We start from the raw sequence: 13775 nt of genomic DNA on the forward strand, positions 1-13775 counted from the left end.
CAATAAAGCATTATTGATAGATAGGAATGTAACATGAACGCGATGTAATAATATTTGTGTAACTACACTTTTTGTTTTGAAACCCGACGTAGCGTGGAATTTAGATAGCAATAAGTTCATTACTTTGTTCATTTTTTTCTACTACGACGGACCACCTTTAGAACTCTAAACAACACATTTTTACTCTAATATTTTACTTTGACCAGTACAGGAAACCAAAATTATATTTCTACAACACATTTATTTATGCTTAAGTCGTTCAAGATTTCACAGGAATTGAAACAAATAGAAAGTAATTTCGTATCTTTATTGTGATATTCGTTGCAGTACATTGATCCGTGTTGTGTTTACGTATAGTAAGTTGTGCTATTTCATGTACATATTGGCTAACAGTCTCCGTAATACCACTTTAAAAATAAACTATTTCTAATCGTTTATATTACACAGCACAAAAAAATGGAAAAGATTCCCGACCCCTAGAAATATGATTACCCCTGTGGAACACGTTGGGTTACGTCTCCTGAACGAAGCATGCGTAACACGTAGCATTTCGAGAGCTTGGTGACTGGTTTGCCCGCTGACAGTACAATGTGACCGGATGGGGTGTCCTGTTGGGTGTCTTTGGCAGTAGCACGATCGCAGATTCATGCGTCTCACACACAGGGAGACCGTCAGTAAATCATCATGGATGTTGGTATGAATTGAAAATCTACATAACAAAACCTTCCCAAACCTTTTTTGTATAATTAGGAAAACTGGCTGTTTGGTTTTTTTGTTTTGTTTTGTTTTTGTTTTTTAGAGCAAAGACAAATGACGTACAACCAAGATATAAAAACTGTATTAATTAAATGTAATATTATAGTGCTTATATAGGAAATACAATATCTGTGGATTAATGTATCGACATAATAACAAAAATAGGAAATAAATATGTCGGGATTACATATGGAGGGGGTAATCAGTAAGGAAGCATGACTCGAGAAGAGGAAAGGTGATAATAACATTGCTTAGGTGCCTTGACGAACTTGTAAGACATTAACTTACATTCTATCGTTGTTAATATTAACAAAATATTAACAAACAACACACATAGTTAGAATATTTTGTCGCTCTCCAGGCAAACGGCATTCTCAAACGTGTTTTCTTCTAGTATATCCACCAGTTTTGAGATTGGGGTCTCTGGAAGTGTAATCCTACCCTCTTCTCGAAGCCCTGAAAAATATGTTTTTATATTATTATTCCCACTCGAGTCAGTGTTTACAGCCCCTACATAATGACTCTTTTTTTTCCCACAAAGATGCTACAGGGACACTCGGCCAGTATGTATCGTGGTCTCAACAAAGTATACTGTATCATTCTTTTAACTCAAATTACTAAATATATTGTACCTGCTTTCACCATGGTAAAATTCATACCAGGCGACAAAAAACGGATATCTTTTCATTGCTCTCTCAATTATGACAAGTAATAATTTGTAGTCTTATATACCGCCATATTACCTCAACATAGCCGTCTCAGAGCGGTTCACAAATTAATATCTATGGTCATTGGACCTTTAGCAAGCCAGTCAATGTCTTTCTCAACTCACCGGGGAGCATACAGCCAAAGCTGCCATTTAGAAACTAACAGCTTATGCCATTTCTTACCCTGTCCTACCATGTACTTATTAACAGATTAATACGGAGTAAGCTATCTTGTTTAAGGATACAATACATGGAACGCCAGAGATGTCTTGTTAGATATATGTTCGTTTCACTGTATGATATGTCTCATGATGTACATGTGTAATATTATGTGATTTTACCATTTTTTTATTCGTATTTTAGTTTCATTCGAAATACTTTTATATGATGGGCATTTGTCATTACCTGATGTATACCAGATTTTATTCAAAAACCCTTTCATGACTTAGCCAAAATGAATAATCTGGTCTTCGCCGCTATCCTAGCACTGCCTAGACTTGCAAATTGCCACTGAAGTAAATTTCTGTGCGAGATTTAATGTCTAATTTCCATTTATGTTTCATTTTCATTAGTCACATTATAACATTTTCTATAATGTTAATAGCTGGAGATTGAGTAGTCCAGAATCAGTTTCCTACTTCCACGTACGGATCATGTTTAACTGGTGTAATGCACAGTTATCATTTTGAAAGATCCACGACCTGTCGGGAAATATTATAGGGACATTTGGCCATAAAAATCATCAATAGCATAACTATAATTTTGAGAGTTGATATTTCCTTCAATTTTAGTGAGAGAACTTCCCCGGTTGTGGACAAACGTCTCGAAAACATTACTGATATATCAGAGCGGTCGGAGCAACTACCACAGGTTTCCTAACAGTCTGATTGAAATACAAATTGTATATCGGACGCATTTCCCCAAGCATAAATTTTCCTCTCCTTGACTCAATTTTATTGTTTTTTTTTGGTTTTTTTTTTAGAAATTGTTATTGTTATTGTTTTGGCGACAAACACCTGTAATTATTTTCTGACATCTACGTCTAACTGACCACCCTGACAATCTACGTCTAACTGACCACCCTGACAATCTACGTCTAAGTGACCACCCTGACAATCTACGTCTAAGTGACCACCCTGACAATCTACGTCTAACTGACCACCCTGACAATTGCCGAGGAACACTTTCATAAAATGAGGCAGCCGAGTCCGCCAAAGACTATTGCCACATACAACCAAAGTACTCGGCCACAATATTCGTCATCTTATGTTCTCTTCCCATTTGGGGTTTATTTTCCACTGAACCTCGATCAAGGTAACTAAAAGGTACATTCTACATAGTATTGAAGCTAATTCTTACAATTTTAACAAGTTTGCGTGATTATAATCCGTTTTCACTCATTTAATTATATTCCGCTTCAGTTCGGCTGCCAAATCACTTCTTCGATGCGCCATCTTTAATGACGTCACTAAAAAGACTATAAATATTAATAATATTAATAAAAAAACCATCTCTGGAGTTGAACTGGTACGTAGACAAACCGTATACATCGTTTTATTAGATTTGTAAAACAAGTTTTTTCACAATACATTTTAGATTGAAAAGTTATGAAGTTCTTTCATTTTCACATTAAGTATTTTGCGTACTGTACAATGGCCAGGCCCTAACATTGGCTGGCGTGGAAGCTACTTGCAAAATCCATGCAAAAAATATGACTGACATCTTGTAACGGTCTTTTTGGACAAATTTGCATGTAAGTATACAAATGTTCATTTAAATAAAACAACCTTATCCCTTATTTTCGCAGTCGCAAAATGCCAATAAGGGGCCACATTCATATCACCATTAAACTGATCTTCCACTTTTATTCTCTCTCTCATCTCAGCAATAGGAATGACATATCGATCCAAATAAATGAAAATGAGAACCTCACACACTACCATTTTAGGGTTTAGCTCAATATCCACTTTTGAACCCTTCCCCCAGGGAGCCATACCCTCCGTTTACACAGCATTACACATTTGCCAAATGGTGCTGCAGACCGAATTTCATCAAAATCCATTCAGGCATTCAGAACTAGTAGCGGTTTAAATGAATTACCTCAATTTCCCCTACTGGGCTCCGCCCCTCCGGCTCCAGGGGAACCACGCCCTCCGTTTATACAACGTTTGATTCCCTTTTCCGATTTATGATCCAGACTAAATTTCATTAAAATCCATTCAGGCGTTCAGGACTAGTAGCGAATTATATATAAAAAAAGTTGACAGACGGACGACGGACGCCGCACCACGACAGGTGATGGTCCAAACCATCAATTAAGCGAATGCCAGGTGAGTGAGGCTGACCAATTCGGCTTCTTGTTAAATTTTGAGTTTTGAACCAAAAAAATACCTTACCGAATGATGGATTACGGAAAACACTTTTTTAAGTCTCCAAATTGCTAATTTTTTATCAGTTTTCTGGCTTTATATTGACCCGTCTACGACTAAACTACAAAACACATCGTTTTGCGTGATCACATGGAGGAAAACCTTAACCTACTTCAGTGTCACAGAACACACACTCAATTAGTACACGCATGCAGCTATCTCTATTTAATTTAAGATATCTCTATTTAATTAGCGATATCTGTAATTTAGATAAAGATATCTCTATTTAAATAAAGATGTCTAATTTAAATACAGATATCTCTATTTTTACTGAAAATAGAGATATCTTCTTTTAAATTACAGATATCTCTATTTCAAATTCAGATATCTCTATGTTTGAATTACAGATATCTTTAATTGTAATTAAGATATCTTTATTTTAAATAGAAATATCTTTAATTCTTGTCAAATTAAAGATATCTTTATTTAAAAAAGAGATATCTCTATTTGAATTAAAGATATCCCTATTTTAAATAGAAATATCTTTAATTTTGTTTAAATAGTGATGTCTTCATTTGAAATACAGATATCTCTAATTCAAATACAGATATCTCTAATTCAATTAAAGATATCTCTATTTAAAATAGAGATATCTTTAATTGAATTAGAGATATCTGCAATTACTTTGCAATACAGATATCGCTATTTCAAATACAGATATCTCTATTTGAATTAAAGATATCTGTATTTACACGTGTTTGCTCAGTGCGAAGATTAATATTGAAACACAGAAAATAATGATTACTCCCTAATCCTGATCAGTGTTAACGAAACGTTTGTAATTAAATTGGACCATCCGGATCCCATATGCATGCATGAGAGATGTAGGTCTAAACCGATACACTTGCTACTTGGAGGGGATTTCTAAAGAACAGAACATGGCAACTGTTCTACGGGAAATAGGGCGAACTGTTGCGGCTATACGCAGTACCATTGAAATCGGATACGTTGTAACAGATGCGCAGTTATTACGGCTTAGGGCTGCAAAACGCAATGTTGTTCGACTACTGCTTTACTTCCGTCATGCGCAAAAGGGAGAATCAAGGGAGCAGTCGTTTTTCCTATTTGATGGTTAAATACAGATATCTCTATTTCATGTCAAATAAAGGTATCTTTAATTCAAATAGAGATATATGTATTCAAAATAAAGATATCTGTATTTGAAATAGAGATATCTTTAATTGAATTAGAGATATCTGTATTTGAATTAGAGATATATGTATTTGAATTAAAGATATCTTTATTTTAAAAACAGATATCTTTATTTACAATGAAATGCAGATATCTCTAATTCAATTTAAGATATCTCTATTTAAATTAAAGATATCTCTATTTGAATTAAAGATATCTTTAATTTTTATATTACTAATGATATCTTTATTTTGAATACAGATATCTGTATTTAATAGGTAAAAACCCAAACGGCTTGCCATATAGGAGGCCGTTTTTGAATGACCACAACTGTTAAAAGGACGTTAAACAATATTAAACCAAAGCCATCAACATTGAACATATACTTACACAGTGTATTTATGCCGAACCCATCTAACTAGGTAGTAAACCCCTGTACTTACGTTTCATCAGCGCAGCGACGACTTTGTCAGGACAACACCTCTCGACTGTCTTTGCCAAATCTGTGTCCGATGAACCTGGGGCAAACGTCAGTATCCGTAAAGACGGTTCCTCTGCAGCCAATACGCGCATATACATGTCCCTGGCAGCTTTTCCTGTATAATCAGAAAATTACAATGTCTATTTACAGTAGGATATGATAGTAAGCTGCTAATGTGAGCTATCTTTAGTGGAAAACCAGCTTCATCTGACTAAAATATCAAATGCACACAAACTAAAGTAACATACCTTGGTTTAGCATCCTAAAATATCAATGAATGTTATCTTTTTCACTCAACAATTATTTCAAGATGAGAAAATGGATCAAAAGCGGCCGTGTGAGCCGGCGATGCATCGACTCGGGAACGGAAGTAGTCTGTATATTTTGGAGCGGTATTCCAGGGTCAATCTGATTGGTCGAGAGCTCTGTAAACAATACACCAATCAATATCCTACTTCCGTTCGACAGTCAATGCATGGCCTGATCATCGAGTAGTACACCTTGTTGATATATGTAGTAGGAGTAAGGGCTAATGTTTTTTTCTATATATTCTAACCAGAAGCAGACTCCTGTGTTTAAACGAGGATAACATGTATGGAAAAATATAGCTTTACACGGAGATCTTAAATGAGGCAGTGTTGACAACGAAACCACTAGACAAATATCTACGATAAAGCTTTTCCCATGGTCCTCATCGACTTGCATCTCTCCAACTAATATAAGTTATGATATTGATGTTTAAAGTTTTGTGAAATACAATACCAGGTCTTCATTGTTTATTTGGAACGTCGAATATAGTTTTCCCCACAGTTCACCGATTTATCTCCAGTTTTAGACGTGACAGATTTGTCTGTCAACCCTTATGATATGACAGATTGCACGTAATAACCTTCTGAACCAGAATAACGTCTGCAACTACTTTTTTGGTTGACGTCACTATAGTTCCCGCGTTGTTATTTAATGTTAAATATGCGTAGGAGACACAAAATGTAGTTTTACATCAAATAGTATCACTTATACTCTATTTCAGTGTCTGTTTGAATGAACATTAATCTTAAATCTATGTTTTCTTGTTGTAATGGTACTGGCTTGCATTTTTTTTTTGTGGTGCTGGGTTGTTGTTGTTGTTGTTGTTGTTGTTGTGAGTACTTCTTCAAATGAGGACAACACTGTGCCGACCATATGCATTTTGTTAACAAACACACCTGGACCACCGGTGGGATATGCATGTGGTGGGAGAAAAATAACCATTCATTATTCCCAAAAAGGAAGAAAGTGTGACAAAGTAATTTCATCTCTCGGGTTGGGTGGTCGGGTGGCACAGTGGTAACACACTTGCCTTTCACCTAGGCGGCCGGGGTTCGATTCCCCGATCGGACGTGACAATTGATTTGGGTCACCTGCCCGACCACGTGGGTTTTCCCTGGATTCTCCGGTTTTCTCCCACAGCAAGACCCCTCGCGCGCTTCCATGAGGGCCAACAAGCGTGATTATTGTAAGTTGATATAACTTGTTTCGCAATTTTTGTAAAATAGATAAAGTTTACATAGTTACAACTCTCGGGGTAATACATGAATGTCCAGCCCTTGGCAAACCTCGGGTTATACATTCATGAATCCCCTTCGGGTTGAGATTTTTTTGTCACTCCCACAAGGCAGGGAACCGCAATTGCCTTGAAAATACTATCAGAAAGCCAGACTCTCGTGACAGAATAACAGCGACAATATACCCATATTCCCATCCAGTAAGCATGACGCCAACTGATGAAACATTCGCCCTTAAAAGTGCAGAACCATTCGCCCTTAAAAGTGCAGAACCAGTATCAACAGCTTAACATTATGGTGTAAACACTGTGCGACATGTCAATCAGAAGTCTGTGTTAAGTTATCAATGCTTTCCGACTTGAGTTGATAGTTAATTATATATAGGACATAAGTATTATACGCATGCATAACCCACATACATAAAATTTTAAAATAGACGTCCCGTCAGATTCACCCGATAACGACGCATTGAATACATGTATATTTTGTGGTAATTCATATAATTACATGATTTTTTATATCTGGCAAACTATCTTGTAAAATAAGCAATTATATTTCTTCATTTACTGAAACGATAAAATTGTGCTATGATCATGCAATTCATTTTAACAAATTTTATTGTACATTTATACAATAGGATCAGATTCCAGGCTAGGCCTATATAATGATCATGCGAGAGATCCGAGGAACGACTTTATCTCTCGTTGGTTGATCAGCACATATTAGACTTGCTAAAGTTAATATAATGCAAGAGTATACATTCTTGTTAGGATGGTTATTTTCAACATGCTTATTGATATTTGATGTCTATTAAACTTGGATATAGAACAATTATACTTTATTTCTATCAATTGAAAAGCTTGGAGTGGAATCGAACATAACAGGAAAAGAACTTTGACATTATTTTAATTTTCAAAACGATCCCTGTTTACAAGTTCACATCCATACAATGTAGCTCATTGTTACACCCGACATTTTGATGGAGATGTCTGTTATCAGAATCTGGAAAATTAAATGTACATATGCAACAGCAAAATGATTAGCACAAATCGAAAAAAATGCATTTTGGCCACGTGGTATTTCCCGAAAATTGCTTGAGGTCAGTAGAAAGTTCACAAGGGGGATTACAGCAATCCAATCGATGTGGACGGATATGTATTTGGCCAGCGACCATTGTTATGGATTAACTGTTTATTTTACTTAGTTTAGGAGATAATAATCCTATGGAGCACGAAGTAAATTGTGTAAACGAGAAGCGAATTACTAACAACCTCTATATAGATTTAAATAAATCAAAATGTACACCCCTTTATACTATAGGCAAGTGGTCGGTTCCCGCTGACAGGAGTCACTGGTATAGATTATCGTGTTGAATGGGTTTTGCAACCAGTTAGTTTTTAGATTTTTTCCTTTTAACATTTTAGTTTGATGTGTTTTTCATTCTGAGATTGTCCTACTAATGTTGTTTGGTCCACATTGTTGATGGCCCGTAAAACAATATTATACATACATAAGTAGATATGTATTGAAATTATAGAAATGTTTCATTTTGCAATATAGGTCACGTTATATGAAGAAAACTGCACCAAATATTTTGTTCTATGTTGTTATTTCAAGCTTTACATGTCGTTGTGTTTACTTTTAAGTCCATCTGATAGCCCTAATGACCTTTTCTATCTGGCCTATTTTTCAGCTGTGTCTCCTTGACATGTATACTATATAACATTGCCTTTGAAAGGACTTTGTAATCTCGGTCCTCCGTGTGCCGACGAGGAAAGGTGACACGTCGGGTAAACATGACAGCAAAGGGTTCATGTGCATCAGAATTTCACAATCAGCATTATACATCTTCTCTGCGTGACCCCGTATCCTTTGATAAAATGCCTGTATGTTAAACGAACAACCGATATCCTTGCCATATATATCATATAACTTTGGCTGTTGTATTCCCACTTAAGGGATAAGGTGATAAAAGATGACACCCGAAATCGTGACGGCCTAAACTGTATGTGCATCCAAGTTACACAATCAGTATTAAATTTCCTCTGCGTGAAAGCCTGACATTATTTGAAACACCTGCATGGGATGCAGACAATGCTTGTTCGGGCAGTGAGACGTAAGCATGTATATTAACTGTGAATACCTCACCAACACATTTTTATGTGTCCGCTGATACTTTGGGTAATTATTGACAATTAAATGACAAAGCAGATTCGCGTAAAATAAAACATAATTCATTTTAGAATACAAAGCATTATGCAAAAATGATACACATACAAGCCCTAACGAAGATTTGCATGGCTAGTGTAGATGTCTTGAAATATTTATATACCTAATCTCATTTTGACGATATATAAGATGTAACAGGATTTTTATGTACTAGTTTATTAAAGGAGAGGTTAGTAATTTGATAAGGAACACATATATGAGCAGAGTAAGATTATGCTTTTTGTTGCGTGGGATAAGATGCGACTTATTTTGGCTGTTTGCAGAATCAGCGGTAGGTTCTCCATCGTCCGCAACTAAAAAAAAAGGATTTAAACATTTTATGAATCAAATGTCAACAGGGGCCGCGGTGGCCGAGTGGTTAAGGTGTCCCGACACTTTATCACTAGCCCTCCACCTCTGGGTTGCGAGTTCGAAACCTACGTGGGGCAGTTGCCAGGTACTGACCGTAGGCCGGTGGTTTTTCTCAGGGTACTCCGGCTTTCCTCCACCTCCAAAACCTTGCACGTCCTTAAATGACCCTGGCTGTTAATAGGACGTTAAAAAAAACAAATCAATTTTATGTACTAGTTTATTAAAGGAGAGGTTAGTAATTTGATAAGGAACACATATATGAGCAGAGTAAGATTATGCTTTTTGTTGCGTGGGATAAGATGCGACTTATTTTGGCTGTTTGCAGAATCAGCGGTAGGTTCTCCATCGTCCGCAACTAAAACAAATAGGATTTAAACATTTTATGAATCAAATGTCAAAAATGGCGTCAAATTTGAAGCTGAATTTAAGTATCAGAGGCAATAGCAACATTTTATAAAATCTGTTAATAAGAAACGATGTTGCTTATATTCAGTGGACTTTATGGAATAATATTGTGTATTTGATCTGATTTTTAGCTCTCCTGGTCCGGTGAGCTTATGCCATACCGTAGCGTCCTGCGTCCGTCGTCCGTCCGTACGTCAACAATTGACTTAAGAAATAATTAACGATGATTCGTGTATTGTTGCAGGATATACAACGAGGACGAGGATATTTTGCAATTAAATTAATAGCGAAGGCCGCAGACAATACACGATTCAAAGTTGATTATTTCTATTCTACCATGTACTGTTTAGTTCTGAGATCGCCTCTTTCTAATAGAAAAACAGCAAAGAAACCCCGAGAAAACCATGAAATTTATTTCTTGAGTATTGCATTATTTGCTGATGAAATATACAGGCAATACAGTACTACGATCAAGAGCATCTATCATATGGCATTGATTTTGAAAATTAAAAAAAAAATGATAAAAGAAAAGAAAAAAAAAGAAAAAAAGAAAAAAGGGGAGCCTCCGTAGGATTCGAACTCGCGTCGTGATAAAATTTTATTGAAAGACACCCATTGGCCACTCGGCTATAATAACCTTTTATAAAACGGGTGAATATTAGATATATAAAATTGTAACAGCCGTGACTCACGAGCGTGTATTATTGGCACGAGCGTTGGTTATTGGAAAATAATACATGGTTTTAAACCAATCAAAACTGGCGTTGCATAGCAAACATGGTAGAATTCTTCATAACTGCTGATCGGAATTGAACGAAATTTGAGTGGTAGGATCAGTATGGGGTGGGGACTAGAAATTGTACAAATGGTGGGGCTGAGGGGCGGGGCCAAAAAGAGCCAATTTGGTTTAATTGATATAAACCTACTTCTTCTCTGGAACTAAGCATTAGATATCGCTCATATTTGTCTGGTAACATCCTTATGGGGTAAGGATTCAAAATTGCACAAATGATGGGCTGATCCCACGGGGGCCTAAGGGTTCGGCCTAAAAGGGGTCATTTTGGCTAAATTGATATAAACGACTTCTCTGAAACTGAGCAATGGATATCACTCATATTTGACTGGTAGCATTCTTAAATGGTGGGGCAGACCCCCTATGGACCTGATGGTTGGGGCCAAAAGGAGTTATTTTTTGATTAATTGATATAAACTACTTCTTCTCTAAAACTAAGCAATGGATAACGTTAATATTTGTCTGGTAGCATTGTTAAGGGGTGGGGATTCAAAATTGTACATTTGGTGAGGCTGATCCCCCGGTGGCTGACGAGTGGGGCCAAAAGGGGCCAATTTGGCTAAATTGATAAAAATATTTAATTATCTGGAAGAAAACGATGAATATCAATCATATTTGACTGGTAGCATCCCTATGGATGGGGATTCAAAAAACTATAAATGGTCAAGCTATCCCAAGGGGACTGAGGGGTTAGTCAAAGGGTTCAATTCGGCTAAAGATATATGTACGCTTTTATCTGTGAAACCATTCAGATCCCCATCCCATAGTCATATATAGCCTTGCTTGGCATCAAGAGATTATCGCACAATCATGACGTGAAAATAGGCCCAGGGTTCTTTCACCATCCCAAGGGACTATTAGTTTCATTAAATACAATCATGTTGAATCTTGACTTTGTTTCTAGGTTCTATCTTTGAAGCAGTTGAGATATCCATACTATAGTTATATATAATCATACCTAAACTATTAAAGCTGTTAGCAAATGGAACATGAACATTATTTTGATGTTTTATTTGCTCAAATAAACAAGGTGAGCGATGCAGACACTCTGAGCCTCTTGTTTAGTGCCAAATGTTCCTGTATGTCGAGGAACCAAGCAAACTACATGTATCTATAACATGGCAACTTGAGTAAGAATATAAGGTAAAATGAATATCTATCTAATATAGTTATTGTCTAGATTTTTGTTGTTAAGGCTCTGTTAGACAGAAAGTGCTTTATGTGCATCGTTAGTTTTAATATGTTCAAAGATGAGGTATATAAGATTAACCTTCTGATTAGGTAGGCACTTTTCTGACACAAAAAAAGTATTATCTTACCCGCACAGTATAGATGCATGTATCTCACAGGAGTTGAAGCAGCTGCTGAAGACATATTGACCACCACCCGTGATTTCTTGGAATCAGAGAATGTCTGGAAGAAGCTGGTGTTGAGTAGAATCATCCCAATCAGGTTGATGTCGAAGGCATTCCTCACTTCCACAGAGTCGCACAATTCTAAAGTTTTCTTCGACAGGCCAATGACAGCAGCACAATTATGCACGATCATGAATTGTTGGAAGTCATTTTCCGATAGCTTGTTTCTCAATAAAATTTCGTTGAATATGTCATTGAAATACCCTTTCTCTACAATGCCCTGATCATATTGCCGTACCAGAACAGTGACATTTGGTATCTTAGACACTATTTCTGACTTGACATTTTCCAATGCCTGCTCATTCCTTGCCATAAGTACAAAGACAGTATTGGCAGGGAACTTGGCCGCAAACTGTAGTGCTATACATCTTCCTAATCCTTTGCTGGCGCCGGTTATGGCTACAAATGTCTTCTTAAGGAAAATATTCTGTTGTTGCTCCATTTCTGCTTCATACACCGCTTGCATACGATAATAATGTTCTTGGTCACAGCTGAACTAGCAGTACGTAATAAATAAACGAGGACGTGGCTTCATCTCTGTATAAACACAGCAGGTTATGAGTCCTGCTGATCGAATGTCACATGTATTTTTACCTCGGCTATAACATCACGTTTGCTTTTAAATATATAATCATAGTTGATACTGGAGTCATATCTTTTGTAAGAATTGTTCTGTTATTATGTGTTATACCCGTTCAAGGTGATAATTTTACGCTGTTATTGGCATTTATGTCGTAGTTGTACTGAGTTGAATATATGTAATATGTGTACAATTCGCATCCATGTACATGTATGTATATACATTTCGATCCAGGTATTCTTATCATCTTATAGACGATTTGTTACAATGAACACGTCTGGGTGGTGGGCCATCAATACGATCTTTTTTAAAACCGATGATGTGGCGAAGTGGTATTGGCTGCGGGTTCTTCGGGCTAGGTGATTAAGTACCGTAGATCGTGAATTCGAGTCCCGGTCAGGTCACGAATCAGAAAATTGTCCTCCTTTGTCATTTGTGTTACTAGCCTGTTGTATATCTAGTAATTAGAACAATGTATCATATACTTATCATCTTATAGACGATTTGTTACAATGAACACCTCTGGGTGTTGGGCCATCAATGCGATCTTTTTTAAAACCGATGATGTTCATGTAACGTAGTGAGAATGACCATCCTGATTTTAATTAGATTGACGTTATGTATTGTTGATCCGAAAGTGGCACCCATTAAGGCGTAATGCATAGTTATGATAAATCAAACAATGCTTACATCAATAAAAATATAATAAGAACACGTTAGCAAAAAACAAAAAATAACAAAAACACAAAAAAAAACTACGAAAGCGGGCTGGGACCATTTTCATAGAAGAAAACAATATTTTTTTCACGATATTACGCGAAACTAACGCGTAATATTTCGAAACTATAACGCGTTATATCGCGAAACTAACGCGTTATATCTACTATATATCTATATAACTACTAGTCACAATCGGCTTTCGTACAAAACAATCATAATGCAACAATAATTAAC

General features: G+C 36.4%; 1 protein-coding gene across 1 annotated transcript; it reads right to left on the reverse strand.

Annotated features, from left to right (window-relative positions):
• Positions 1-822: 822 nt before the first annotated feature.
• Positions 823-13594, reverse strand: LOC117343647 (sepiapterin reductase-like). Its single transcript, XM_033906096.1, has 3 exons — positions 12146-13594; positions 5467-5619; positions 823-1212 (listed from the first exon to the last, which is right to left on the reverse strand). Exons 1-3 carry the CDS (start codon positions 12705-12707, stop codon positions 1094-1096), a joined length of 834 nt encoding a protein of 277 aa, XP_033761987.1. The 5' UTR covers positions 12708-13594; the 3' UTR covers positions 823-1093.
• Between the last annotated feature and the right edge of the window lie 181 nt (positions 13595-13775).

Source organism: Pecten maximus, chromosome 15 (genome assembly GCF_902652985.1).
Source record: "Pecten maximus chromosome 15, xPecMax1.1, whole genome shotgun sequence".
In the NCBI taxonomy this organism is placed as follows: domain Eukaryota; kingdom Metazoa; phylum Mollusca; class Bivalvia; order Pectinida; family Pectinidae; genus Pecten; species Pecten maximus.